The sequence below is a fragment of the Syngnathoides biaculeatus genome, chromosome 7 (assembly GCF_019802595.1).
Source record: "Syngnathoides biaculeatus isolate LvHL_M chromosome 7, ASM1980259v1, whole genome shotgun sequence".
Classification (NCBI taxonomy): Eukaryota; Metazoa; Chordata; class Actinopteri; order Syngnathiformes; family Syngnathidae; genus Syngnathoides; species Syngnathoides biaculeatus.
In genome coordinates this window covers 8,190,360-8,215,143 of record NC_084646.1, presented here as the reverse complement: position 1 = coordinate 8,215,143, position 24,784 = coordinate 8,190,360, and the positions used below count along the sequence as shown (strand labels likewise).

Sequence of the window (24,784 nt, the reverse complement as noted above, 5' to 3'; positions counted from 1 at the left end):
AATACCCAAAAGTTTTCCTTTGTAAAAAGTTCCCTGTCGAGCCACTTCACAGAAGAAACACTGATGAGCGTGCATGCTCGCCGACGTCGTCTCAACGTCACGAAATGCCATTTGTCGCTTGACTAGAACGCAGGTACGCACAAACCGGCAATCTATATCATATTGCGTATTTCTCATTCTTGCCAAACTGCTGCCCGACACGACGTTTTGTCTCTCTAACTTGGGCACGAGTTCGAGAAGCTTCACTGACGTCAACGATCGTCAATTCTGTACTCGGAAGGCTTCAAGGAAAAGATTAGCACGCTTGACGACCTGAAAAGCGTTTTGTTCTACGATTTATCGCTGGGAACGCAACCGCCGGATCTTTTCAAACTGTAAGAAAACGCTTGACTTGGTGAGGATTTCGCAGCGTCTACTGCGGGGTGTGCCGACAACAGTACAACTCACCCTCATTTTCACGATTTCCCGCTTTGAGGTTTTATGTTGTATGTCAGCAAGTGGACTTCAGAGTTTTTCTGATCTGTCCATCCAACAGCAGTGCAGCTGTACAACAGTCACCAACATTTAAAAAATAAAAAACGTCTTTCATAATTTATGTATTTCTACTCGTAACAAATTTCACGCACGGGATTTTTCGTGCTCGACTGTGCAGATTTGCAAAATTTTCCGACATAAAACGTCCTGGGTTGCTTCATCGTGCACTCGATGACACCAGAGAGACCAAACTATTCGGATACGAGGTATTAAAATATAAATTTACCATCTGTACGTTTTTTAACCGTTATTTTCTGAAACATCAGCAGAGGGGTTGTGACACGGGGCCTTCCTCTGCTGGAGATAATCTATGAATCACCGAACAAACAAAAAAGATGATGATGTAGCAAAAACTGTTGAGGAACTGTTACGGTTTTTCCCCTCAACAGTTTTAAGGGAGGGACTTAAACGACCAAGTAAATAGTTTTGTTTTTCGGGCAGTGACGGCGCAGCTAATCTACGGTAATTTCCGGCCTATAAACCGCAACTTTTTTCACACGCTTTCAACCCTGCGGTTTATGCAGCGATGCGGCGCTAGCGTTAGCGCACCTTGTTCCAAGCTTCGGTACACAGAAGGACTTTAACACTAGAGCCCCGCTAATGCTGGCGCCACGTTAACGCTAGCGTTAAACTCCTTCTGTGTACGGAGGCTCATAACCAGGGTGGGAATTATGGTACACAACGTCGAATTTACACAACATAACCCAACGCGTCGGATTTCTCCGCCCACGACTCGATCGGCTAGGCCGGGAAAAGATTCGGAGTCACTTTCAAAGTGTCTCAAACGCAATCACGTCGGTCAAAGGCGAACGCGAGCCGCCTTAGCTTGCGGGAAGCGGCACATAATCGATTCCTCTGTGAAGTTCACCGAGACAGGACCGCCTCCTCCAAACGGCCTGATTTCAACAAAAGAAGAAATAAGGTCAAATGTTTGACCCTTCGGTCCGGTTTTCCCCGAGAGGTCCGTTTCAGTCAAACGGGAAATTCTTTTAAACGGTGGAAAAGGAAAAAGCACAACGCGCCTCCGGTAGAAAAGCGGGCGCTGGGTGAATTCCCAGTCCCCCGGCGGAGGCGCGCATCCTCCTCGCCGCTTTTCCCAGCGGCCCAACTTTAGCAACATTCCTGGCATAGTTTCGCCTGGATTTCTGGGAGTTGAAGTTTGGACGGCCACACGCACGATCACAAAAGTGCCAGTCACACACAAATTTTGGGGTCGGGTTGGAGAGGATGTATTAGGAATGAAAAATAATGGGGGGGGGGCAAGAGTGTTAGGTGAGAGATGCTGGAATGCTGCAAAAACAAACAAAACAAAAACACGAAGGGAATGTGAATGAAAAACAAACATTTCAAATGTCACTTTTAGGGAAAGTCGAGACAGGCGAGGGCTGAGTAAACCGAGTGATGAAGATGATGGTGGCGTTTAAATGTCTTTCGACAAACGCATCATCGTGTCATTTCTTGTTTGTTTTGTTTTTGTTTTTTTTTTTTTTGGGGGGGGGGGAATGCTAAAAGCGCGTTTCGGGAGAGTCTCACCGATCTCTCGGGTCTATCCACGAAGTTTGCCGGGTGTTGTGGTCGATGAAGAACACCCTTCCGTCGTAGTCTCGGGCTTCCTCCCATCCGGCGGGCAGCGGGAGCTCGGAGCTCTCTCGCCGCTTGCCGCCGCCGCCGCCTCCGCCCGGCCACGGCATCGCGGAGGGCTCCAGCCCCGTTGCTTCTCGCCTTCCTTCGTCGTCGTCGTCGTCGTCGTCGTGGTCGTCGCGGCCGCCTCCTCTCACTCAGTCCCCGGAAAGGCCAGCCAAGTCGCCGCTCCTCACCGCATCACGGCCCCCGCGCCAGGAAAGAGCAAAAAGTTGGGGCTTCACAAAGCGGGCGACGACGGCGACGGCGGCAGCGGCGGCGGCGTCGGTGGCGTCGGCGCTCTCACGGCAGTCTCGCCTCCATGTTGGCCCGCTCCCTCCGCCACCATGTTTCATTCCTCCGTGTCCTAATTCGGGCTCGGGGCGGATTTGCATAAACGGACGGACGTGCGGGGAGAGTTTGGGCTCCTCCGTCCAATCCCCTCCTCTCTCTCGTCTCCCTCTCCGTGTGTCCGCTTTAAAACGATTTAAAAATATACATTTATTTTTAATTTTGTGAAGTTGGCCACTCGACTTGACATTTCTGAATGGCGCTTGTGTTCCTTTTCCTTTCTTTGTTTTTTCTTTTTTAAACTCCCACCATTAACTGCGGATTGAAGTCAGACAATTCCACGTTAGTCGTCAATTTAAAGCAAAGGTTCGCGTCAACTCGGCCTGAAAAGTTTCCTCCAAACAAACAAGTTTTCCCTCCAGTCCAAACGCTGCGGGCTTCCATCCTGTTTTACATTGCCGCCACCTAGCGTACACATTCAGTATTACACTAAGTGGGTTTTTTTTTTTAAACACATTATGACGTAAAGTTTTCCTTTTACATTTAGCCACTTGGGAAAAAAGGCAAGCTTTTACTGTAACTGATAAAAACACGTATAAATATTTAAAAATATATATATATTTAATGTTTTAAAAACACGAATAAATATTTAAATATATTATTATTATATATATATTTAATATTTTGTTAAAAACACGTATAATATCAAATATTTGCAGATGTATATTTAATGTTTAATTTTATATATATATCCATCCATTTTCTTTGCCGTATCTAATGTTTAATATTTAATATTTAAAAAACAAATAAATATTTAAATATATATATATATTTAATATTTTAAAAACACGTATAATATCAAATATTTGTAGACGTATGTTTGATGTTTAATTTTATGTATATATCCATCCATTTTCTTTGCCGCTTTGTGCTTATCCTCACAAGGGTTGCAGGGAGGGCTAGAGCCTAACCCAGCTGTCAACGGTCAGGAGGCAGGAGGGGTACACCCTGAACTGGTCGCCAGCCAATCGCAGGACACAACGAGACAAACAGCCGCACTCACAATCCCACCTCGGGGCAATTTAGAGAGTCCAATAAATGTCGCATGTTTTTGGGATGTGGGAGGAAAGCGGAGTGCCCACCCGGAGAAAAGCCACACTTGCAGGCACGGGGAGAACATGAAAACTCCACACAGGCGGGTCCAGGATTGAACCCTTTACCAACTGTGCCCTCTGACGCGTATAAATATTTTAAAATATATTTTTATGATATATTTCACATCTAATTTAATATTTTAAAATGCGTATAAATATTTGTAAATCTATTTCACATTATTTTACTAATTAATATAGATATTTAATATTAATATATATTTTTTACATTTTAAACAGGCGGCACAGTGGGGAAGCTGTAAAGCATTGGCCTCGCCACAGTTCTGAGGACCAGGGTTCAATCCCTGACCGCCTGTGTGGGGTTTGCACGTTCACCCCACACCCCAAAAAACTCCCCATGCCTCCATGTGCCCTGCGATCGGCTGGCGACCAGTTCATGGTGTACCCCGCCCCCTGCCCTTCGACAGCTGGGATAGGCTCCGGCACTCCCGCGACCCTCGTGAGGATAAGCGGCTTAAAAACTGTATAGATGGACGTTATTCACCCCCCAAAAAAATGTTCTGCAACTGCCATCTTCAGCTATCACGTGAATGTTACAGATTTAAAACACCTTTATAGAGTAAAAAGTACAGGTAATATTTAAATGTAGGGAAGAAATGTTAAAAGCGGTCAGAAAAATGTAAAGAATAAACAATTGCAAAATTTGCTGAATATAAATACAGCAACCGAGTATTTGTGCTTGCTTTTACCACCCACCACTGGTTTGTTTGTTTGTGTGTGTGTGTGACGTCACAGCAGTCAGCTGAGCGTTTGTCGTCCCCCCCCCCCCAAGTGGGAGTTTATCTCTGCATTTTCATCTACGGCGTGTGCGTACGCGACACAATACTCCGCAGTGTCGTTTGCAGCCCCGCCGTCGAGATTGCCCCATCCATTTTCTGTGCCGCTCATCCTCACAAGGGTCGCAGGGAGTGCGGGAGCCTATCCCGGCTGTCAACGGGCAGGAGGCGGGGTTACACCCTGAACTGGTCGCCAGCCAATCGCAGGGCACATCCAGACAAACAGCCGCACTCACAATCACACCTTGGGGCAATTTAGAGTGTCCAATTAAATGTTGCATGTTTTTGGGAGGTGGGAAGAAACCGGACTGCCCACCCAGAGAAAACCCACACAGGCACGCGGAGAAGATGCAAACTCCACACAGGCGGTTCTGGGATCGAACCCGGGACCTCAGAACTGTGAGGCCAACACTTTTAACAGCTGCTTCCACAATGCCGCCGCTTTCTGTCCGTTTCTACTATTTTGAAACGAGTAAATGCTTGCTAAAAAAAAAAAAAAAAAAAAAAAAAACATTAAATGTCTTTGCAGCGTATTCATCTGAATATCGATTGAAAAGTGAAAATTGAAAAATCATTGTGTTATTTTGTACATTTACAAATCCCAACTTCATTGGAAAAAGTCTACACACCCCTTGTTCAAGTCTGTTTGTTTTTTTACATAAACGTGTATTTTTTTTTATCATTCACGTGCCACTGAAAGTGCAGTTCAGCTGGAAAAATGTATTAATCCAGAGGTGGGATAAAAATGAATTGAAATCGTGTGGTTGCACAAGTGAGCACACCCTCTTATTAACTGGGACCAACTAAATTCAAACCCACGAATGAATGCCACCGCCTCTGACGAAGCTCGGATGTTCTAGTCGGCTTTTCATGATTTTTTTCGGGTGTGGCTTTACCAGAAGCCTGAAGGTTTTGTGCCAACACTGACGTGAGGGGAAAAAACTCCCCAAAGCGCGATGCGCCGATCATAACTTTCGGAATGACGATCAAAACAGTTCAGCGTCGGTTTCTTCGTGCCGTAACAAAATGGACCTTTCCGACCTGTCCATCACTCGTACAATATTAGCCAATCGGATGGCCGCATTGTCTTCACCCCTTGGCTTGACACGCCCCTGCCGCCATGTTGTCCCACAAGCTAATGCTGGGTGCCAGTAGTGTGCGCTTGGAAAAGTTCATGTTACAAAGAAAATGGTCCTCAAGTGTGTTGCGTTTTCTGCCGAAGAGTCGAGTTAGTGATACATAAATGCGCAATTTCGTGCAAGAGAAATGTCTATTCGACTATTTGTATCACATCAGACTTTTAAGACGGAGCACTGGGTTCCATTACGAGCCAAGTCAAACGAATACACCCACGCACTTCTAAAGACTACAATGATGTTATGTGTGATCTTTCCAAGTAAAAAGTACTCACCCTGCTTTACATGCGCCGTACGATTCCACTATTTTACCCCGTTGGATTTTGTGAGGCATCAAACTTTTTAGCATGGATCGCCAACGTTTCGCCGTAACTCTGACAGTGCGTCCTGCTCCGTCCAAAATCTTGATTCCGTGTACATATCCTTGGGTGAAATAGTTTTTGACCACCCTGTAGAACTGTCTTGGACAATGTCTGACGGATTTGGCAAAAAACATACCGCGATATTATCTGGAATTACGCGTTAGAGAATCCACTACAAACCTGTTCTGTTCAGTCGCCATTTTGGAAGCTTGTGGGACACGGGAAATGGAGCTAAGGGGGGCGGAGCTTAAGATCAGCAGTCGGAAAAGTCCATTTGGAAAACACGCGAGAGGTCTTGACGACGGCTTCACAGCTGAACTGGAGGAGGGGCTCAAACTCGTTTTTGTCACAGTTTCCGGTTTCCTTCAGGGGGCCGTTGTGATTGTGAAAGCTTCAAATTGTGTTTGCGCGTGAAATGTACAACCCAGTCGAATGAGAAATGACGGACGGCCAAAGGGTTTTTCGACTGTTGTTCCCGCTTGGTCTACAAAGCGCAACGTTATGGCAAATCAAAACACGAGCACGGATTTGAAGAAGAGTGACGGAAGTGGAGATGAAATGATGTGGCCCCCGGGCCTCGGGTTTGACACCGGCGCTCCGACCCCCCCCCCTCAAACGGAAACGATTCTTTTCCGAATCCTTTTTGGGAGCGGCTCTGCCCCCGCCGCCCATTGGCACAGGGAGCAGGAGGGCCGCCCCCCTCCCCCGGCACTCGAGGATGACGAGCTCCCCTCCCGGCGGCGGGCGGCACTCGGCGCCTCTCAGCGAGCGAGCCGATGGACGAGTGCGCCCGCGCCCTGGAGCTGTTGGGCATGCTGCTGTACGCCGGCGCCTGGCTGTGCGTCCTGGGGGCGGCCGTGTCCCCGCGCTGGCTCAGCATGTCCACGTCGCTGCTGCCCGTGGAGAGCTACGAGCTGGGCCTGTGGGAGACGTGCGTGGTCCAGGAGACGGGCGGGATGGAGTGCCGGGCCTACGATGGCCTCCTGGGCCTCTCCCCGGACCTCAAGCTGGGTCGCGTGCTCACCTGCGCCTCCCTGGCCTTGGGCGCCCTGGGCTTCCTGGTGGCCATCCCGGGGCTGTCGCTGGTCAACGGCTGCGAGGAGGACGGCGCCAAGAGGACGTTGGGCACGGCGGGCGGGGTGCTGGGGATGCTCTCCGGGGTTCTCTGTTTGATCCCCGTCTCCTACGTGGCCCACCTGACGGTGGTGCGCTTCTTCGACGACACGCTGCCCGACGTGGTGCCGCGCTGGGAGTTCGGCGACTCCCTCTTCTGCGGGTGGGCGGGGGGCTTCCTCCTGGTGGTGGCGGGCCTCCTCCTGGTGCTCGGGTCGCGCTCGGCCGCCCGGGCGTCGCCCCTCCCGGCCGGCCCGCAGAGGAGGTACCAGGTGATGAACACGGTGCTGGCCCGGGCCGAGTACGTATGAACCAGGACCGCCGGGGGGGGGGACGTCAGAACCAAGCAAACGGGCGCTCGTTTTCGCTTTAGAAACGTACGCAGATGTGCAAAATTGATTAAAAAAAACAACAAAAAAAAGGCTGCTGTCGAAAATTCATATTTGCTATAAAATGCTTGCTCCTGTATCATTGAGATGTTTTGAGCTAAAAAAATATATATATATATTGCGACGTAGTTTATGTGCTATATGATCATAAAAAAATCATGTGCATTTTTTAAATGAGAATTATTCTTTATGTAGTGTAATTAGAGGAACCTTTTTGTTTGTTTTGGCAGAAAACACCCAAACTAAATTTTGATTTGTTAAAAAAAAAATGTGTATCGTCGTGTAATTTGTTTGATGTTTTGAATGATGGAAAATAATCCGGCCGATGGTCTTTGGTTCTGGATCAGTTCTGGTGTCATATAGAATCATATCGCACAGATGTCATACGTGGTATATTCATATTTTGTAGTCCTGGGTCGGTGGAACGGTTTCAAGGCGTCACTCGAGCTGAAATGTTTTGATCGTAAAGCGACCAATAAAACTGGATGTTGTACTCGTTTGTTTACTTGTTTGTTATATGCAGAATGATAATAAATAATCATATCATAGAGATGATGTGTGTCAGTCATTTAAGCGTTTAGTCCTGTATCGATGGGATGTTTTCTTGGGGGCGCTCATGCCAAAACTGTATGTTGTACTATGTTAATGTGCACAATTATCATAAAAAAAAAACCCCGATGACCGTTGATAAGTAAAAATTCCATCTATGTGATGTTGTCTACGTTGCACTCGGGCTAAAACTTTATATTGTGCTCAATTTTGTTCATGTGCAAGATGGTTATAAAGGCAAATATGGCAAAAACATCATGTGTCCATTTTTTGGGGGGGTATATATGCACACAGGTTGGATGTTTGCTCAGTGGCACTCAAGATGAAATTTCATATTTGATTAATGTGCCGAATGACCATAAAGAATCAGATCAGAGATGATGGCGGTCGCTCTTTGAACTTTTTGGGTACTTAAGTGTGGTTCTCTTGTTGGCGGCACTCGAGCTAAAACTATACAATATCAATCCCATCCATCCATTTACTCGCCCGCTTATCCTCACGAGCGTCACGGGGAGCGCTGGAGCCTATCCCAGCTGTCAATGGGCAGGAGGCGGGGTTACACCCTGAACTGGTCGCCAGCCAATCGCAGGGCACATCGAAACAAACAGGCGCACTCGCAATCACACCTAGGGGCAATTTAGAGTGTCCAATTAATATTGCGTGTTTTTGGGGATGTGGGAGGAAACCGGAGTGCCCGTAGAAAAAGGCTCCAGCACTCGCCGTGACCCTTGTGAGGATAAGCAGCTAAGAAAAATGGATGGATGGGTGGATATAATACACACTTTCAGCTGGAGCGCCGCCAACAAGACAACCGAGTGACACATGTCATTAAAGCATTTTTGGTCCCGTATCAAGAGGATGCGTTCCTAAAACGGTTCGCGTCATTTTCCGGCGGACCCCAGAAGGTTCCGAGGACCCCAGTTTGAGAAGCAGTGCGTCCCGCCTCTTCCGATTGGCCGCCGGCCGCTCGGGTCCCGCCGTCTGTTTTGTCTGTGGAAACGCAGCGTGACGTTAATTCCACCGCGTTTCCTGCTCGCCGGCCGAGTTAAGCTGCGTTTAATGAACGCCTTAATGGGCGACGCGCACTGCGAAGAATGCGGAGGAGGTCGAACCCCCAACCCCCCCCCCGGTCCCGCGAACCCCCAACCCACCCTTTTCACTTAATTACACAAATTGGCCGAGCGGCGGGAGGCCGCGGCCTGACTGGAAGACGGCGGTCGCGGGAACACGCAGCACGTGTGCCGCTGTACCCCGAGGCTCAACACGCTAGTTTTCATTGGGGGGGGGGGGGGGGCTTCTTTCTAATGAGAGGAAGCTAATTGGCCATTTTTAAAATGTTTTTAATAAACAACAGGCAACAGGAAGGCGAGTAGCTAGTAGTTGACTTGAATGGAAAGGATGAAAAAAAAAAACTCGTGTTTTGTGTGAATGGGGAGGGGGGGGGGGTCATATCGATATCGATTCCCACTCAGTGTTGTTGTCGATATCTGCCCTGCGACTGACCGGCGACCAGTTCAGGGTGTAGTCTGCCTTTCGCCCGAAGCGAGCTGGGATAGGCTCCAGCTTAGTTGTTACCGTGATGTTTCATGTTATAATGTGATAAATTACATGTTATAACACGTTCATCTCACGTTATAACATGAAACATTTCACATTATAATGTGATATGATTCACGTTATAATGTGTAATTCACCACATTATAACGTGAAACATCACGTTATAAGTCACTATCACATTAGAACGTGAAATATCACGTTCTAATGTGATAGCGATTTTTTTTGGCGGGGGGGGGGTGACAGCAATACGCTTCTGTACGAGATCAACTACAAAAAAAAAAGTTATTGAGTGTATTGTTTGGAGTATAATGTGACCACGGAGGATCTTTCTGACTGCAAAATTGACATCTCCCTCTCAAATTGGACGTCTTCCCCGCTGCGGTTTGGCTGTGGGGGAGCAAGACACGCAAACACGACTTTTGGATTATTAAGACCCTTTGCCGACCCTGAAAATGGCCTCCCGCTAACAGCGACTGGAACACAAACAAATAAAAGCTGCTGGAAGAATTAAGTCCTCAAATCAAAGGCGGGAAAAGGTACTCCCACGCGATCCTTAAGTAGAAGTGCAAATACTTGAGTGAAGTTTGAATGAAATGGACAAACGTTAAAACAAAAAATAAATAAAAATCAGTCATTGCGTTTGCATAAGTGGACAAAAACAAGCCCTGGTTAAGATTTTGAATTTGAGGAGGGACTTGATGTTGTTTTCTGGGGAAAGGAAAACGTGAGTGAAAACATCCCATAAAATTTCACGTGGGCATCATATCGTTAAGGTCTTCCTTTTCTTTCGGCTTGTCCGGTTAGGGTTAGCTCGTCGTTGGTTATTTAATTTCACTCTCAATGGTTGGTAAGTGTCCTTGTTGTCGTCCTCCTTGAGGTCCATTGTAGGCCTCGATAGCGTTAGCTCGTCGCTAGCGTTAGCGCGTCACTAGTGTTAGCTCGCGACTAGCGTTAGCTCGTAGCTAGCATTAGCTCGTCGTTGGTTATTTAATTTCACTCTGGTCAGAAATGTATTTGCTAAAATTTACATAAAACCTTCACATCATACGTACTTAGCCAGCTTTGCTAGTAAGCTAAAGAGACACCGGATATATGTAAAAATGGTCATTTACAACGTTTTTACGTTCTAACATCGTTATTATCTGTTGAAAAAAGTAAATGATGTATACAAAGTACATAGATCTGGAACAAAAAATACACATAGCTGAAAAATGTACTCGAGTCCTGCGCCACAGCCTACGACGACCCTCTTAAAAGCGTCCACGAAAACCGAGCGCTGTAATCAGCGTTTTTTATCTTTGCGTGGACACTAAAGCCAGCCGTAAAAGATGAAACGATAAAAAGTTTTGATACGACGATAACCGCTCGCTATCGCGTCCGTCGGGGTCCAGAGGGCGGCCGCGCTTTTATCGCGCCACAAATCTGGCGTCGGACTGCGTCACAACCGGCGACGACGAGGAAAGTTTTTGGGATAATATAAATTTCATAATCATCATAAAGAGAAGCCTGGTCAAAGGTCTACGCAGAATGATATTTAATATGAATAAGTCTGACTGTAAGGTATGTATTTGGATTTTTTTAATATATATATATATATATATATATATGTGCCGTGTGTACAAGTACACATGAGCTGGAATATTCTACAAAATTACATTTTTAAAATCCATCCATCCATTTTCTTTGGCGCTTATCCTCACGAGGGTCACAGGACCTACCTTTTTATGAAACAAATGTTTCATTTAAACACATGTTTTTAATATATATATATATATATATATGCGCTGAAATGAAACATTTCCTTCATAAAAAGGTATTTGGCATTTTAAAAATGTCATTTTGTGGAATATTCCACCTCATGCATAATGGAACACACACACACTTGCGACCATTTTAATAGCCTCTGATTAGCCCCCGAATCAACTTCAGATGTTCTAGTAGGCTTTTTCAGACACTTTGCTTTTCTAGCAGAAGCCTGAAAAAGTTGCACTATTGGCTTTCTTTTCTTTCACTTTAATTGTTGATCTTTTGTGAAGCTTCGCGTTTACGCACATTTGGGGAAAAAAAAATGTATTTTTTGAGTCTCAGTTACATCCTGTTCCTCTTGTCCACGTCGGCCGGCTGCTTCCATTAAATAAAGCGCTCGGCGTTGCTCTGCTGATAAACGACGCAGCCGATTAGATAAGAACGACAAGTCATGTCGGCCTTATCTGCAAAAAAAAAAAAAAAAAAAAAAGAAAAGTGGTGGGGGGGGGGGTTTGCTGGGGGCGGGCAGGGGGAGAATATGGAACCGAGAACGTTGTGCTCCTTCACTTTTGAGAATTTCTCTTCCTCCACCGCTCCGAGCGCCACTCGAGGGCCACTCGTGCTGAACTTGTGTTTCTGACGGCGGCTCAACGGCCTTTTGTGTTGCCATCCCCCCCCCTCCCTGAGTGCCCCCCCCCCACCACCACCACACACCACACTCTTCCCTTTTCATCTCGCCCGGAGCTCCCCCTCTTCCCTCCCCCCCAAAAAAATCTCACGTGTCCGCCTCCTCCCACGTCCAAACTGGCATTGTCAAGCTGACCCACCGACATGCCTCAAAACATCCGTTACTGCATTCGGTGTGCCTGAAAAGTACTGCATCGATGAAACTGATACTCGATGATGGTGTACTGGTACTGTATTTAAAAATAAATACATAAATAATAATAATAATAGAGGACAAGTCATCAAAATGTCAACTTTAAACCATGCTGAATAGTAAAATACGAAGATGCAATGCAAAGGCAAAAATGAAAATGGGACTGTATTATTTGTACTGCATATTATTACACCATCAAAATATGACAATACAGCGCAAAGTCGCTACTTCATGCTGGTGTATTGATTGCAACCAATAATAAATGATGATACAATGCACAGCAAAATCAATATTTGATCAATTATGCATTGATACAGAATCAGAAGATAAAATATTTGATGCTGTTGTCTCAATGTTGTATTGTAAAATACGAAGATGAAATCCAAAGGCAAAAATAAAAATGGTACTGTATTATTTGTGCATCGATACACAATCAAAATATGACAATGCAGCGCAAGTTCGCTACTTTATGCTGGTGTATTGATACCAAATGGCAATAAATGATTACACGATGCGCAGCAAAAATCAATATTTGAAACTTTACGGATACAGAAAAGATAAAGATTTGATGCTGTTGTACCAATTTTGTATGGTAAAAATACAATTCGCAACACAAATAAAATAAAATCACCCCCCCACCCCACAAAAAAAAAAAAAAAAAATTGACCAGTCGACATAACTTGGAAATGGGGTGCTTGTAAATCATGCTGCTACTATTATCAAATATCTACTAGTACTACCTCCTTGCTACTAGTATCAAATCTGGTGGGTTTAGTCAGTATTATGCGACAAATATATTTCTACAATACAGTACAAAATCCAATTTAGTTGGAACATTGTGTAAAAAAAATAAAATTCAACAATTTGCAAATCCAAAGACAAAATATTTAATATTCAAATTGAACAACTTTTTTGGGTTGGTTTTTTAAATATTCACAAATTTACTACCTGCAACACCTTCTAATAAATCTGAGAGGCGGCCATGTTTACAACGGCGTTACATCATCCTCCATTTTAACAACACTCGATGAGCTTTTGGGAACTGAGGACGCTTCGCCGTTTGAGCTTTTCAGGTGCACTTCTTTCAAGTTCTTCTTCGGTCCTGCACACATTTTCAGTGGGTCGGGACTGGCGGCAGGCCAAACTAGTACTCGCGGTCTTACGACAGCGCTAGATCCGTTGTAAACGCAAGATGCGACTCGGCAACGTCTTTGCTGAAATAAGCAGCGACGTCCCTGTAAGGCACATTGCTTGGATGGCAGCAACCTTCGCAGACGCGGCCCCTACCACGCCCTCTAAACCATGGGTGATGCTTGGGTTTTGAACTCGGCGTTGATAGCAGTCCAGACGGTAATGCACCCACGACTGAGGGATCAAAGGTCACGGAGATTCAGTGTCGCTTTTCTTCAGATTCTCAGAATTTTTGGATTCTGTTATGAATTGTAGCTAAAGAAATCCCGAAATTCTTTGCAATTGTACGTCGCCGGACATTCCAACGAGATCGCTTGTGAACAATTGAGCCTTTCGGCTAGTCCTCCTTTCATAGCCAATCATGATACTGATCTGTACCAACGTTTTTCATTTTGGAACCCGACTGAAGGTTTTGTTGAAGTTATTGTTTGATACGTGTTCACAACTCGTGATCAGCACGGAAAGCGGGATTATCCCTGGCTCGCTCGTCCTCCGCCGGCACTCTCCGTCTGGGCAGCTCGGGTCGGAGGGTTTTCCACACGTGTTGGTAGCTGAGAAACAGCAGCCCGCTGATGAGCATGAGGACGGCGGCCACGAAGCCCACCCCGACGGCCGCGCCAACTCTCTGGCCGGCGGGGGCCGCGGGAAGCCTGAAGCGGGGCGGGAAGGGGATGGCGTCGTCGTTCAAAACGGAGTTCATGTTCCACAACAGGGGCACCAGGACCAGCGCCACCGTCAGGAGATAGAGCGCCCCCGCCAGGACGAAGGCCGCACGCACGCCGCCGCGATCCCCGATGGAGAAGTAGACCCGCCTGACCGCCTCGACCGCGGCGGCGTTGCCGGCCAGGCCGCCCAGCGCGGCCGACACCAGCAGAACCTGCGCCGCCCGGATCTCCGGCGGGACAAAGCCGTCCGAGACGCCCATGCTCTGGCAGTTCTCCATCTCGGGCGTGGCGTGGCTGTGGAAGCAGGCCCGCCAGATGCCCACCCAGGCCACGCCCGAGGTGATGACGGCCGTCCGGTTCTCGGGGTCCACGTGCCACAGGCGCCACTCGTCCGTGCCCGCCGTGGCCATGGTGAGGATCCACCCCAGGCAGCCGGTTAGCAGGCCCGCAAACTGCCAGTGGGCCGTGTGCGCCAGGAACTGCATCGTGACGATGAGGTCAAGGGTCACCGTTTCTCCCGTTTCCCCTCACTAAGTAGAATTTGGCCTCGGATCCTGGGACAAGTGCACGCATGAATACAAACATTTTCTGTATGATGGGTGCTTTACGGCTAACATTCTCATTCGCTGACACCCGCGTCACTCACTAGGTGATGACCAGGGCCTTTTAAAGCCATACACGCTCAAAGTCACAGATATTTGAGGATAGGACGCAGAAAAGACGGGCGACTGCGCTTGATAATGCGTCGAATACTTGAGCACCGTAACTTTTTTCACAGCCGCCCCGCTAGTTAGTGTTACCGCCACCGCACTAGCAATTAGCACCCCGACGTTAGCATTTGCGCCGCCGCGTTAACGTTAGCGCCGCTGCATTAGCATTAGCACAGTAGCGTTCAACTCTGTGTACCGAGGCTTATCACCAGGTGCGGTAATTGATTAGACCAATGGTTTTCAAACTGGGGGGCCAGTAGTAAGGGGGTGGGGGGGGGGGGAGGTTTCTAACCCTAACCCAAAAAGTTTTGGAAGCACTGCATCAGACGATTGTCAGAAGCCTTGACTGGAAAAATATGTAATCACGCTTCGATAGCCCAAGAAAACACACACAAAAAAAATGCCAGTTTTTGTTTTTCAATTTTTAGGCTCAGTACAAAAAAATCCAAAATATAAAAATATGCGACTCTTAAAGGAATGTATGACAATTGCTTTCACCGCAGTTTTTTTTTTTTTTCTGTCCGATGGAATTCTTTCCAGCGGTAAAGCGCCTCCGGTTTTCCTATCAGAACCGCAGCATGAAAATGTAACAAAAATAATGAAACTCTTATGATGTTGCCAAACACTTGCGCACATACCAGCACCCTTTCAAATATGGTTTTCATTTGATACCCTTTTGATTAGATGTACTCGATTTTTGGCATAATCACAAGCACTGCAGTTTGTAATAATTAGTCAAACGATATCAAAACATTTTCCGTACTTTTATTGCTCACAGCAAGTTATTGGGCAAAATGAGTCAGTTTGCCATTTGTGTGCAGTTGGATATTGTCAAGCCGAACATGTCCACGATTTGTCTAAAAAACGTTCAGAAATTCAACATGTATTTGTTACGCAACTCGCCAAATGTATCACGTCAGCGAAGGGTCAGCTTGTGCTCGTTCGGTGCTTAACGTGAACTGAAAATGTCCTCCCTGTCATGACCAAAAAGCATTTTATAATAACATAACATCCACTTAATATCGTGAATATTTGGGCAAGGAAAATCTCAACTTTTACGGGTGAAATGAGAAAGGCCGCATATGCTCACATGAAGATTCGTGGAATATTCAACATTCTTTCCCTCAAACAACGTAGTTAGATTTGACCTTCTGTGTCCTTTAAAAAAAAAAAGGCGGCACGGCTGGAAAGCGTTGGCCTCGCAGTTCTGCGGTCCCGGGTTCGATCCCGGCCCCGCCTGTGTGGAGTTTGCAAGTTCTCCCCCGTGCCCGCGCGGGTTTTCTCCGGGCACTCCGGTTTCCTCCCACATCCAAAAAACATGCAAAATTAATTGGACACTCTAAATTGTCCATAGGTGCGATTGTGTTTGTCTTTATGTGCCCTGCAGTTGGCTAGCGACCAGTTCGGGGTGTACCCCGCCCGCTGACACCTGGGTTAGGCTCTAAGCACTCCCTGCGACCCTTGTGAGGATAAGCAGCTAAGAAAATGGGTGGATTCCCATTTAGTTGAGCAAGATTTCATACCAGGAAGTCTTGATGAAACGCGGAATGATGATGATGATGATATGAAAGAGGCCGACAAGTTGACCACAAAATGCCAGCGTCACATGTTTAAAAATGGCCGTGATGTCAAGTGCGGGCCAAAAACTTATTCGTGGACAATGTCACCTGACCAAGGCAGAGCGATTGTGCAAGCAACTTGAATTCTTCGCTACCGCAGTGCTGTAAATATGTGAAGTGTCAATCCAAAAGATATGCTTGCAAGTAATTTTGTACACTTTGTATGTGATGCTGCATAAAATTATTTTGTGAATATCTACTAACCTGTCCCATGTATTTTGTGTTATGTTAGCATCAAGCTAGCGGATTTAGCAGAACAGGTGCTAGGGAATACTTTCAAAAAGGTCTCTCAATAAATGTTACGTCTTTTTGCTGCCAATATAAAAAGGTTTGCTCCGAATCCTTGATAAAAGAGTGTTTTGCTAAAAAGATTTATGCCACTGTAACAGTAAGTAGATTGATATAAATCGCCACATTAAAATTTGATGCCGCTGTATTAATACTGTATCACAGTCTGCACATTAAAGGGATACTTCACTGAACAATGAAAAGCCTTAATCCGATAGGTCACGCCATATGTACTGTACCTTGAAATTTTGAGGTTTTTATCGGCAATTAAGGAATTTTCACGGGCGCCGCCATTTTGGCGAGTCACATGACTCAAAAACAGGAAGTGACGTCTCCCGTGCGCAAACGAAGGAATACTTTAACAATACTGCATCGTATGGAATCACATTAGCATAAAAAGCCATATCAGTTTTTATTACTGATAACTGATCCATTGAAAGATGTTTTTAGAATGATGACACTTAAAAAAATATATATATGACTTGATTCTGGCGTATCGCAATATCAATTCGTGACACAACTGTATTCATAAGCGATAAAACACTTCCTGTAGTTATACCACATTCTGAAATTACCGACACATTGCCATCCATCCATCCATTTTCTTTGCCGCTTATCCTCACGTGGGTCGCGGCTGAGTGCTGGAGCCTCTCCCGGCTTTCAACCGGCAGGAGGCGGGGTACGCCCTGAACCGCTCGCCAGCCAATCGCAGGGCACATCGAGACAAACACTTACGATCGCACCTACGGGCAATTTAGAGCGTCCAATTAATGTTGCATGTTTTGGGGATGTGGGAGGAAACCGGAGCACCTGGAGGAAACCCAGGTAGGCATGGGAAGAACATGCAAACTCCAGACATGGGGGGGGGTCAGGATCGAACCCGGGTCCTCAGAACTGTGAGGCCAACGCTGCACTAGCTGATCCACCGTGCAGTCCTGACACAATGCAATATTGAAATTTGATGCCGGTGTATTGATACTGTATCATAAGAGAGGATTCATTGGAGTATCAAATATTTATGCTGGTGTATTGATTCCGAATTTTCTGTATTGGCTCTTATTAGATGGTGGATCCACTCTTACAACAAACACGCGCGCGCCACAAAAAGTTTTACACGCAGGTTACCTGTGCGGTTCCGTTCGGCGTTAAATTCCCCAAACGTCTGCATCTCACGAAGAGAAGCTAACGACGTCCTGACGGCAGCGAGCGCACGTCGCAACCGGGAAGGACGTCCGCGCGACCGTCACGCTATCAGCGGCCCGACAGGGCTTGGCTGCGTTAATGAGTGACGCGGATGAGCCCGAGGCCTGGAAAAATGCAACACAATCCAAAAAAAATTAAATAAAACATTTTTGGGGGACAATTGGATTTAATCTTCAAGCAGGTCGGGCAATGCTTATGTGACGGCTAATGTCTGAGTGAAAATGTCGCGCACGATAAGCCTCGAAAGTGGGAAACGTACACACCCCCGTGGGACGCTTTGAGCCGGCTCGCCGTGCAATTCTAAAAAAAAAAAAAAAACAAAAAAAAAAACAGCAAAAATCACAGGAAACGTTATAAAAAGTCTTCGTAACATACAACAACCGACGACTTCGGGAGGACGTCGGCGACGGCGCGGCGGGCAGCCGACTTGTCGCTGAATGTCAAGTGCGTCTCCTGCGTGGACGAGTGCTCTCCGAAAATGTCAACGGGGGGAGGGGGGGACTCACTTCAAGGCCACTGACCGTTGACAAAAAAAAAAAAAAAATTACAAATAAAGAAATGCGTGCCGTGAGACGTTGATAAATAGTGGTGATGTCGAGGTCACGTGGCGGCTCCGACCGCAAAAACAAACAAAAAAAAAAAGCCCCCCCCCCCAAAAAAAGGCCCAAAGGCTACAATAAATTACTAAAAAAAAAAAAAAAATACAGTGAACCACCGGTGTATCGCCATTTTTTTTTTTTTTTTTTTTGCATCCTTGCCTCGTGGATTTTTTATTTTTTTTATGTTTTTACAGTGCACAGGCAAATTTAGTGTCATGCATTGCAGGCACAAGCGAAGTGTCACGAATAGTGTCAGAGATGATTGTAACATTAGTCATTTTTTCCTCATAGGATAAAAAATATAAGCCTGTGAGTATTGCTGGTTTGTTGTATTGTCTGCCTATGTGTTGATCAAATATCTGTTGTTTCATGAATTATAACACCACTGTCGATATTCATTAGCCCGTCTATGGCATTTTGCATTGCGTGCGTGCATTAGCCAGGCAGAGCTGTGGGATTGTTTTGAACACGCGACGTGAAATTCCGTTTTGGATTTTGTTTTACTGGGAGTGGTACTCACTAAACAGCGTCTTGAAGCCTCAAAGCAAAAAATCAAATAAAAATAAGAAATGAAAAATTGTCTGAATGACGGCTCAAATCTCCCAAAAATTCTCAGGTTGGGGCACTTGTATCTCAAGGCACCCCATTTTTTTTTTTTTTTTTTTTTTTTTTTTTTTAATCTGCCAGGGAGGGAAAATTTGTTTTTTTTTTTTTTGCACGGTCTCTTGATATCATGGAATGTTCCATATCGTCGGTGGGTCGGCAACGTACCCCTCACGATAAACAGGGGTTCACTGTATTCGACGCGGGTGCCCATGAGCAAGCAGCATTTTTTTTTCTTTCAAGGGAGCTCCGCCGGGCCGACGGGGGGGAAATACTTTAGTCTCTGGCGGCCCCCGGTGGACAGCGAGGTGCACTCCAAGCACCTCAAAAGGCCAAGCGCTGCTCGATGGGCAGACTGTCCAGCAGGCACTTGAGCTGCTCTTCGCCGAGCTTGATTTTGTCTTCCAGCTTGCGCTGCTCGATGATAAGCGCCGACTTCATCTTGACAAAGTGCTCGTAGTCGGCCATGCCGTCCTCGGGCAGGTAGCTGGCCAGGATGTCGTAGACGGTCCGCTCGCGGCGGTCCAGGTTATCCTTCAGCTCCTTGGCGTCCTCGTGCTGCCGGATCAGTAGCTTGCGCTTCTCCGTCAGAGTGCGCTGGAGGGGGGAGAGAAATGTCAGCTAAGATCCATTCGATGGGACATCGGTCAGGGAGGGGGTTATGCTACAGGTGCGAGGAACTCATATACCGTTTGCGCAAAGACGAAATTTCAAGCGAGTCCCAAGTTAGCGTGGCGGAAGTCAAGCACATCCACACTAAATTCAAAAATCAAGTCAAGTCTAGTAATTGGTTTAATAACTACCGTAATTCCCGGCCTACAGAGCGCACCTGGTTATAAACCTCACCCGGTACATTTGTAAAGGAAATACCATTTGGTACGTACATACGCCGCACCTGTGTAAAAGGCGCAAGTGCCCACTTTGAAACACGAGATATTTACAAAGAAAGACGTTACACAGAAAGAGTTTAACGCTAGTGTGGCGGTAACGCTGGTGCTAACGCAAGCGCCGCACTAAAGCTAGCAGGGTCGGGTAAAATAAAACCTATCGGTGATATTTACAAAGAAAGACAGTACACAGAGAGTTTAATGCTAGTGCCGCCACGCTAACGCTAACGGTAGCGCCACGCTATCAGGGCCGGTAAAAAAAAAAAGAAAAGAAAAAAAAACACCGGTAAAAATGACTGAGACACGGCAGTAACACGGTAGAGCAGTGCTAACAGGGCCGGCCCGGACCGGTAAAAGTCACTACCTCGGCACATATATTCCACCGGTCTCACTCTTACCTTTTCCCCTCGAGTGCCGCCTTGCGGCCGTTAGAAAAAATCCACAAATTAGCCGCATCACCGCATAAAAAGGTTTATAGGCTGGAAATTACGATAAGTCATTAGTCAAGACATGCACTCTGTTCGGTCACAACACACAATCACATTTTAGGCACTTTGCGCTACACTTTGGTTAATTAGTTGGATTCACAGAACAAATACAGTGATGCCTCTGTTCTCGACCATAATCCGTTCCACAAAACGGTTCGAAAAGTGATTTGTTCAAAAACCGAATCGATGTTTCCCATTACAATGAATGGAAAAAGAAATAATGCGTTCCAAGCCTAAAATAAATTAGGTTTTTTTAAAGCATTTCTTTTTAGCTTTTCCTGATAAACTGTATCGTAGAAATATAGTTTAAATACTTTATATAAATAAAATAATTCAAGAAATATATTTATTTTTTGTTTAAAATGTACGCTAGACTGGGAGCGCATCGCCGTATCTGTAGCGACTCGGCCCCCGGCCTTGCAAACCTTTTTTTTATTAATAAAAGTAAAGAATAATTTCAAACAAGCAACTTCCCTTCTTTGGAGCCATGATTGGGGGTTAATACGGTAGAAAAACAAGTCACTACGGGGACACGTCTGTGTACAGACAGAATAAAAGTGCGCTAGTTGCGCCACGTGCGTGATGTCATTGACGTTTTTTTTTTTTTTTTTTATGCGTTCGAATTGACAATAACAAACCGCGCCGTGGGTCAGCTGGTCTGGCCGCGCGCAATACGTTATTTCCGGGTTTTTACTGTGGCGTTCAAATACCAATTTTCGTTTGAAAACAAGCAAAAAAATCTCGATATTTTCACTCGAAAACCGACTTGTTCGAAAACGGGGACGTTTGATGTGTGTGTGTGTGTGTGTTTATATACGTTTTCCTTCGACAACGGCCGGTTTTATCCGGTGTTTCCATAGCATAGTTGGTCCATAGCGTAAAATGGGATAATCATAATCAGGCTCCCAAAAATCGGATTGTTCGACTTCACTTTAGGTTTGATTTCAGTTATGGAAACCTTGCTACCAGTTTGGTAAAATCTTTCCACGTTTTGTAGCCAACCACGTGCCGTGACGATCAGGGTTACATTTCGGCGACTGAAGCCGGACCGGAAGAGGAGATCCCGGAAACACGTCATTACCGATGCGAAGTCGTACCGTCGATTTGGTTATTGGTTCAATCATCTTTCAGATTTTCTACTGTAAACGCAATACAGGATTTGTCGAGTTCGAGTCCGAGTCCGAGTCAAGTGGAATCTTTCAACGGTCTTAGCCGAGCAAGTCCCGAGATCTAAAAACCGGGGATTTCCAGAGAACTCCCGCGCCCTCTGGTTGGGTACGTACTCTCTCCTCGGGCGCGGCGTCCTGGTCCAGACTGTTGAGGGCGTTCTCCACCCTGGCCAGGCGGCCCGACAGCGACAGCAGCAGGCTCACCACCTTGTCCAGGTCGCCCACGAACATGCGGAACTTGTCCAGCTCGTTGGGCTTGCACACCTGCTGGACCCGGGCCTCCACCTCGTCTCCCAGCGCGTTGTTGTCCAACATGTCCTCCTGCAGGCTCTGGCGGGCCTCGCGCAGGACCTGCAGCTTCTTGCTCAGGCTGTCCATCAGTTCTTGCTGCGCCGGATCAAATGCAATGTTCGATGTCACGGGAGTTCATTTACTTAAAATACATTTTCACACACACGATCTTGACTTCGTCAAGACTTCTGCCATCTACTGCATTTCTACAGCCAGGGCTCGGGTCTGAAACCTCCGGTCCCTACCTTCTTGTTGGCCAGATCCAAGTCCAGCTCGTCCTCAGAGTCGTCGTAGTCCTCGTTTTGCTCCTGCATGTCTTTCATCTTGATGAGGAGCTCGGCTTTGGGGGCCGACGTGCTGTAGTACGCGGAGCTGGTCACCATGGCGACCGATGCCATGCTGTCCTCCTTCTCCCTGAAATGTGATCATGAAATTATTATCATTAAATCATAACTTTGGCCAATTATATAGTCTATATTAACCCATTTTTAGTGAACAACAGAAAAAAATCTTGACATTGAATCTTTCACTCCGTAATCACTCCATGAATTTTTTTAGCACGCTATTTCTTGAGCTATATACTTCCCGGCATACAGAGCGCACCTGGTTACGAGCCTCACCGAGTGCATTTGTATAGGAAATACCGTTTGGTACATGCGTAGGCCGCAGCCGTGTAAAAGCCGCAACTGCCCACATTGAAACACGGGGTATTTACAAAGAAAGACGGTACACAGAAAGAGTTTAACGCTAGTGGCGCGCTAAAAGCTAGTCAAGCTTTCGCTAACGCTAGCAGGGTCGGGTAAAATAAAACTTAGCGGTGAATAGAAACACGAGATATTTACAAAGAAAGACGGTACACAGAAAGAGTTTAATGCTAACGCGGCATTAAAGTGAGCAAAGCTAGCGCTAATGCTAGCACTAACGCTAACAGGGCTGGTTAAAATAAAACGAGGTATTTACAAAGAAAGACAGTACACAGAGGGTTTAACGCTAGCGCCGGCGTGCTAATGCTAACACTGCACTGATGCTAACGCTAGAGTTGCGCTAAAAGGGCTGGTAAAAAGAAAAAAAAATAACATACCGGTAAAAATCACTGAGACACGGCAGTAACACGCTAGCGCAGTGCTAACTGGGCCGGACCGGATTAAAGTCACTTCCTCGGCACATACATTCCACCGGCCTCACTCTTACCTTTTCCACTCGAGTGCCCCCTTGCGGGCGTTAGAAAAAGAATGCACATATTAGCCGCATCACCGCATAAACCGCGGGGTTGAAAGCCCGTGAAAAAAGTCGCGGCTTGTAGGCCCGAAATTACGGTAGTTCGCCGTATAGAACGTCACTATTTATGGAGTTAGGCCATATTTCACTTAGCGGGCTTCAACAATAGAAGTATAACTTGATCAACAAATTAAGAGGTTGAAATGTTCTTATTTTTATCGCTGTCTTATGACCAAACAAAATGATTTTATTCATGAGGGCTGCAGCCCTCAAATATTTCCAGAACCAAGTATGCTACTAATCATCATATCGAATAAAAATGTAGTTTTCATTATCGAACAATGGCGTACATGTGAGGCGCAGGTAATATTCATACTGTAGTATCTGTGACTTTGGATGTGTACGGCTTTTAGGAAGCTGGGATGTGGCCCGGTGAGTGACGTGGGCGTCAGCGAATAAGATAGCATAAATGGCTGCTGCGCGCTAAGGCTAGCAACTGTCTGCTAACTGTACAAACAATCGCTGCAAATTTTGGTTTGACTTTTTCCATAAGAGTTATTCTATTAATTGTACTTCAGAGTGAGTTGAAAATTCCTGACCTTTCCTCAGCTTGCCGGGCGGCTTTGGGGGGCGCTTTCCTGCGCTGGTGAGCTCCTTCCAGCAGCTGCTCGCCCTGAGGAAACAGGCCTTCCATCAGGTCCATGGTGGTCTTCATCTTGCTCTGGTCCAGGATGTCAGCCAGTGACTTGTCCTTGTCCATGATGTCGCGGGCCAGCTCCTCCCTCTTCTGCTCCTCCGACATCCCCGCCGTCGCGCCCGCCTCGGGCTCCTCCGAAGTCACGCCGGATCCGTCGGGTTCTTTCCGCCGAGCGAAAGCGCAGAAGACCGAGTCCCGCCCGCCGGCTCGCAAGCTGCCGAGCTTGCTAATATCGGGACCGGTTCCGGCTCCGGCCACGGATGCCTCGCCGGTCTGCGGAAAGGTCCCCGCGCTCTCCTTCTCCGGCATTCCCTCCGAGCGCACGATCCTGACGGGAACTTTCTTCACCGCGCCGCTTGGCTTTTCCGTTCCATTTTCCATCCTGGAACGGGGGGTGGGGGGGGGAACAGCGAGAATAGTTTGGGGAGGAAGAAAAACCCTCTGCGGCCACATGCATGCTGATTTGAAATGTCACTGCATGATGGTGAAGTGTTTTTCCATGCCCGGCGAAGAGAACTTCGAAATGGACTCCTCGGCTTTGTGAAACCGTCCAGTTCTGGGCTAACAAAGCGCATCAAAGTCACTGAAGCGTTTGCGATAATCGGGCACAATTAACGCATTTTTCCGCTCTCGCGAGTCAGCGACGTCCTTCATTTTGATATTTTGCTTAATTTGGCAAAATATTTCCCTTATCTGTAGCCTCTCGCACACCAGCCAAAAGAAGAAAAAGAAAAAGTACTGCGATACTAGTTTAAAAGAAAAAAAACGGGTCTTGGGGACTGTGCAACTGTAATGGCCTGTAAATCAAAAAATGTAATTTGTAAATTTGCAAAATAAAAAAAATAATTTGGTGTACTGGATTGAACAGGAAATAAAGTTTAAACGGGCTTCATGAATGGCCATAAAACTTTCATTCGAATGTTTGACTGTAATTCATTTTTTTTTCCATTTGGAGGTGGACCAGATCAAATTCGTTCAAATCAGTACCTTCATTTTCGGCCTATAAGGCGCGATTTTTTTTTCCCCCCACA

General features: G+C 46.5%; 4 protein-coding genes across 8 annotated transcripts in view; 1 reads left to right on the top strand and 3 right to left on the bottom strand.

The window, feature by feature from the left end:
* The window catches only part of wwc3 (WWC family member 3), a 38,688-nt gene extending 32,753 nt beyond the window's left edge, over positions 1–5,935 (bottom strand). The window contains exons 1-2 of one of the 2 annotated variants that reach the window (XM_061824452.1): positions 5,805–5,935; positions 2,068–2,629 (exon numbers count right to left, since the gene is read on the bottom strand). In XM_061824452.1, coding sequence (XP_061680436.1) covers positions 2,068–2,225 — 158 coding nt within the window. In that variant the 5' untranslated portion in view covers positions 2,226–2,629; positions 5,805–5,935. Of the gene's footprint in view, positions 1–2,067; positions 2,895–5,804 lie in introns of those variants that run through there. The other variant, XM_061824451.1, reaches the window with a different exon arrangement.
* Positions 5,936–6,126: 191 nt separating this feature from the next.
* LOC133503170 (putative claudin-24) lies at positions 6,127–8,087 on the top strand. Its single transcript, XM_061824457.1, has one exon. The coding sequence runs from the start codon at positions 6,668–6,670 to the stop codon at positions 7,313–7,315; it is 648 nt and encodes a 215-aa protein (XP_061680441.1). The 5' UTR covers positions 6,127–6,667; the 3' UTR covers positions 7,316–8,087.
* Positions 8,088–12,240: 4,153 nt separating this feature from the next.
* cldn34a (claudin 34a) lies at positions 12,241–18,267 on the bottom strand. 2 transcript variants are annotated; one of them, XM_061824293.1, is made up of 2 exons: positions 18,177–18,267; positions 12,241–14,535 (listed from the first exon to the last, which is right to left on the bottom strand). In XM_061824293.1, the coding sequence occupies exon 2, from the start codon at positions 14,464–14,466 to the stop codon at positions 13,756–13,758; it is 711 nt and encodes a 236-aa protein (XP_061680277.1). In that variant the 5' UTR covers positions 14,467–14,535; positions 18,177–18,267; the 3' UTR covers positions 12,241–13,755. The 2 variants fall into 2 exon arrangements, with proteins under 2 accessions (XP_061680277.1, XP_061680276.1); XM_061824292.1 differs by lacking the exon at positions 18,177–18,267 and adding an exon at positions 17,724–17,858.
* Positions 18,268–18,527: 260 nt separating this feature from the next.
* The window catches only part of shroom2a (shroom family member 2a), a 44,890-nt gene continuing 38,633 nt past the window's right edge, over positions 18,528–24,784 (bottom strand). Inside the window, exons 6-9 of one of the 3 annotated variants that reach the window (XM_061824290.1) lie at positions 23,656–24,135; positions 22,084–22,252; positions 21,662–21,934; positions 18,529–19,600 (exon numbers count right to left, since the gene is read on the bottom strand). In XM_061824290.1, coding sequence (XP_061680274.1) covers positions 19,328–19,600; positions 21,662–21,934; positions 22,084–22,252; positions 23,656–24,135 — 1,195 coding nt within the window. In that variant the 3' untranslated portion in view covers positions 18,529–19,327. Of the gene's footprint in view, positions 19,601–21,661; positions 21,935–22,083; positions 22,253–23,655; positions 24,136–24,784 lie in introns of all 3 variants that reach the window. The other 2 variants (XM_061824289.1, XM_061824291.1) reach the window with 2 other exon arrangements.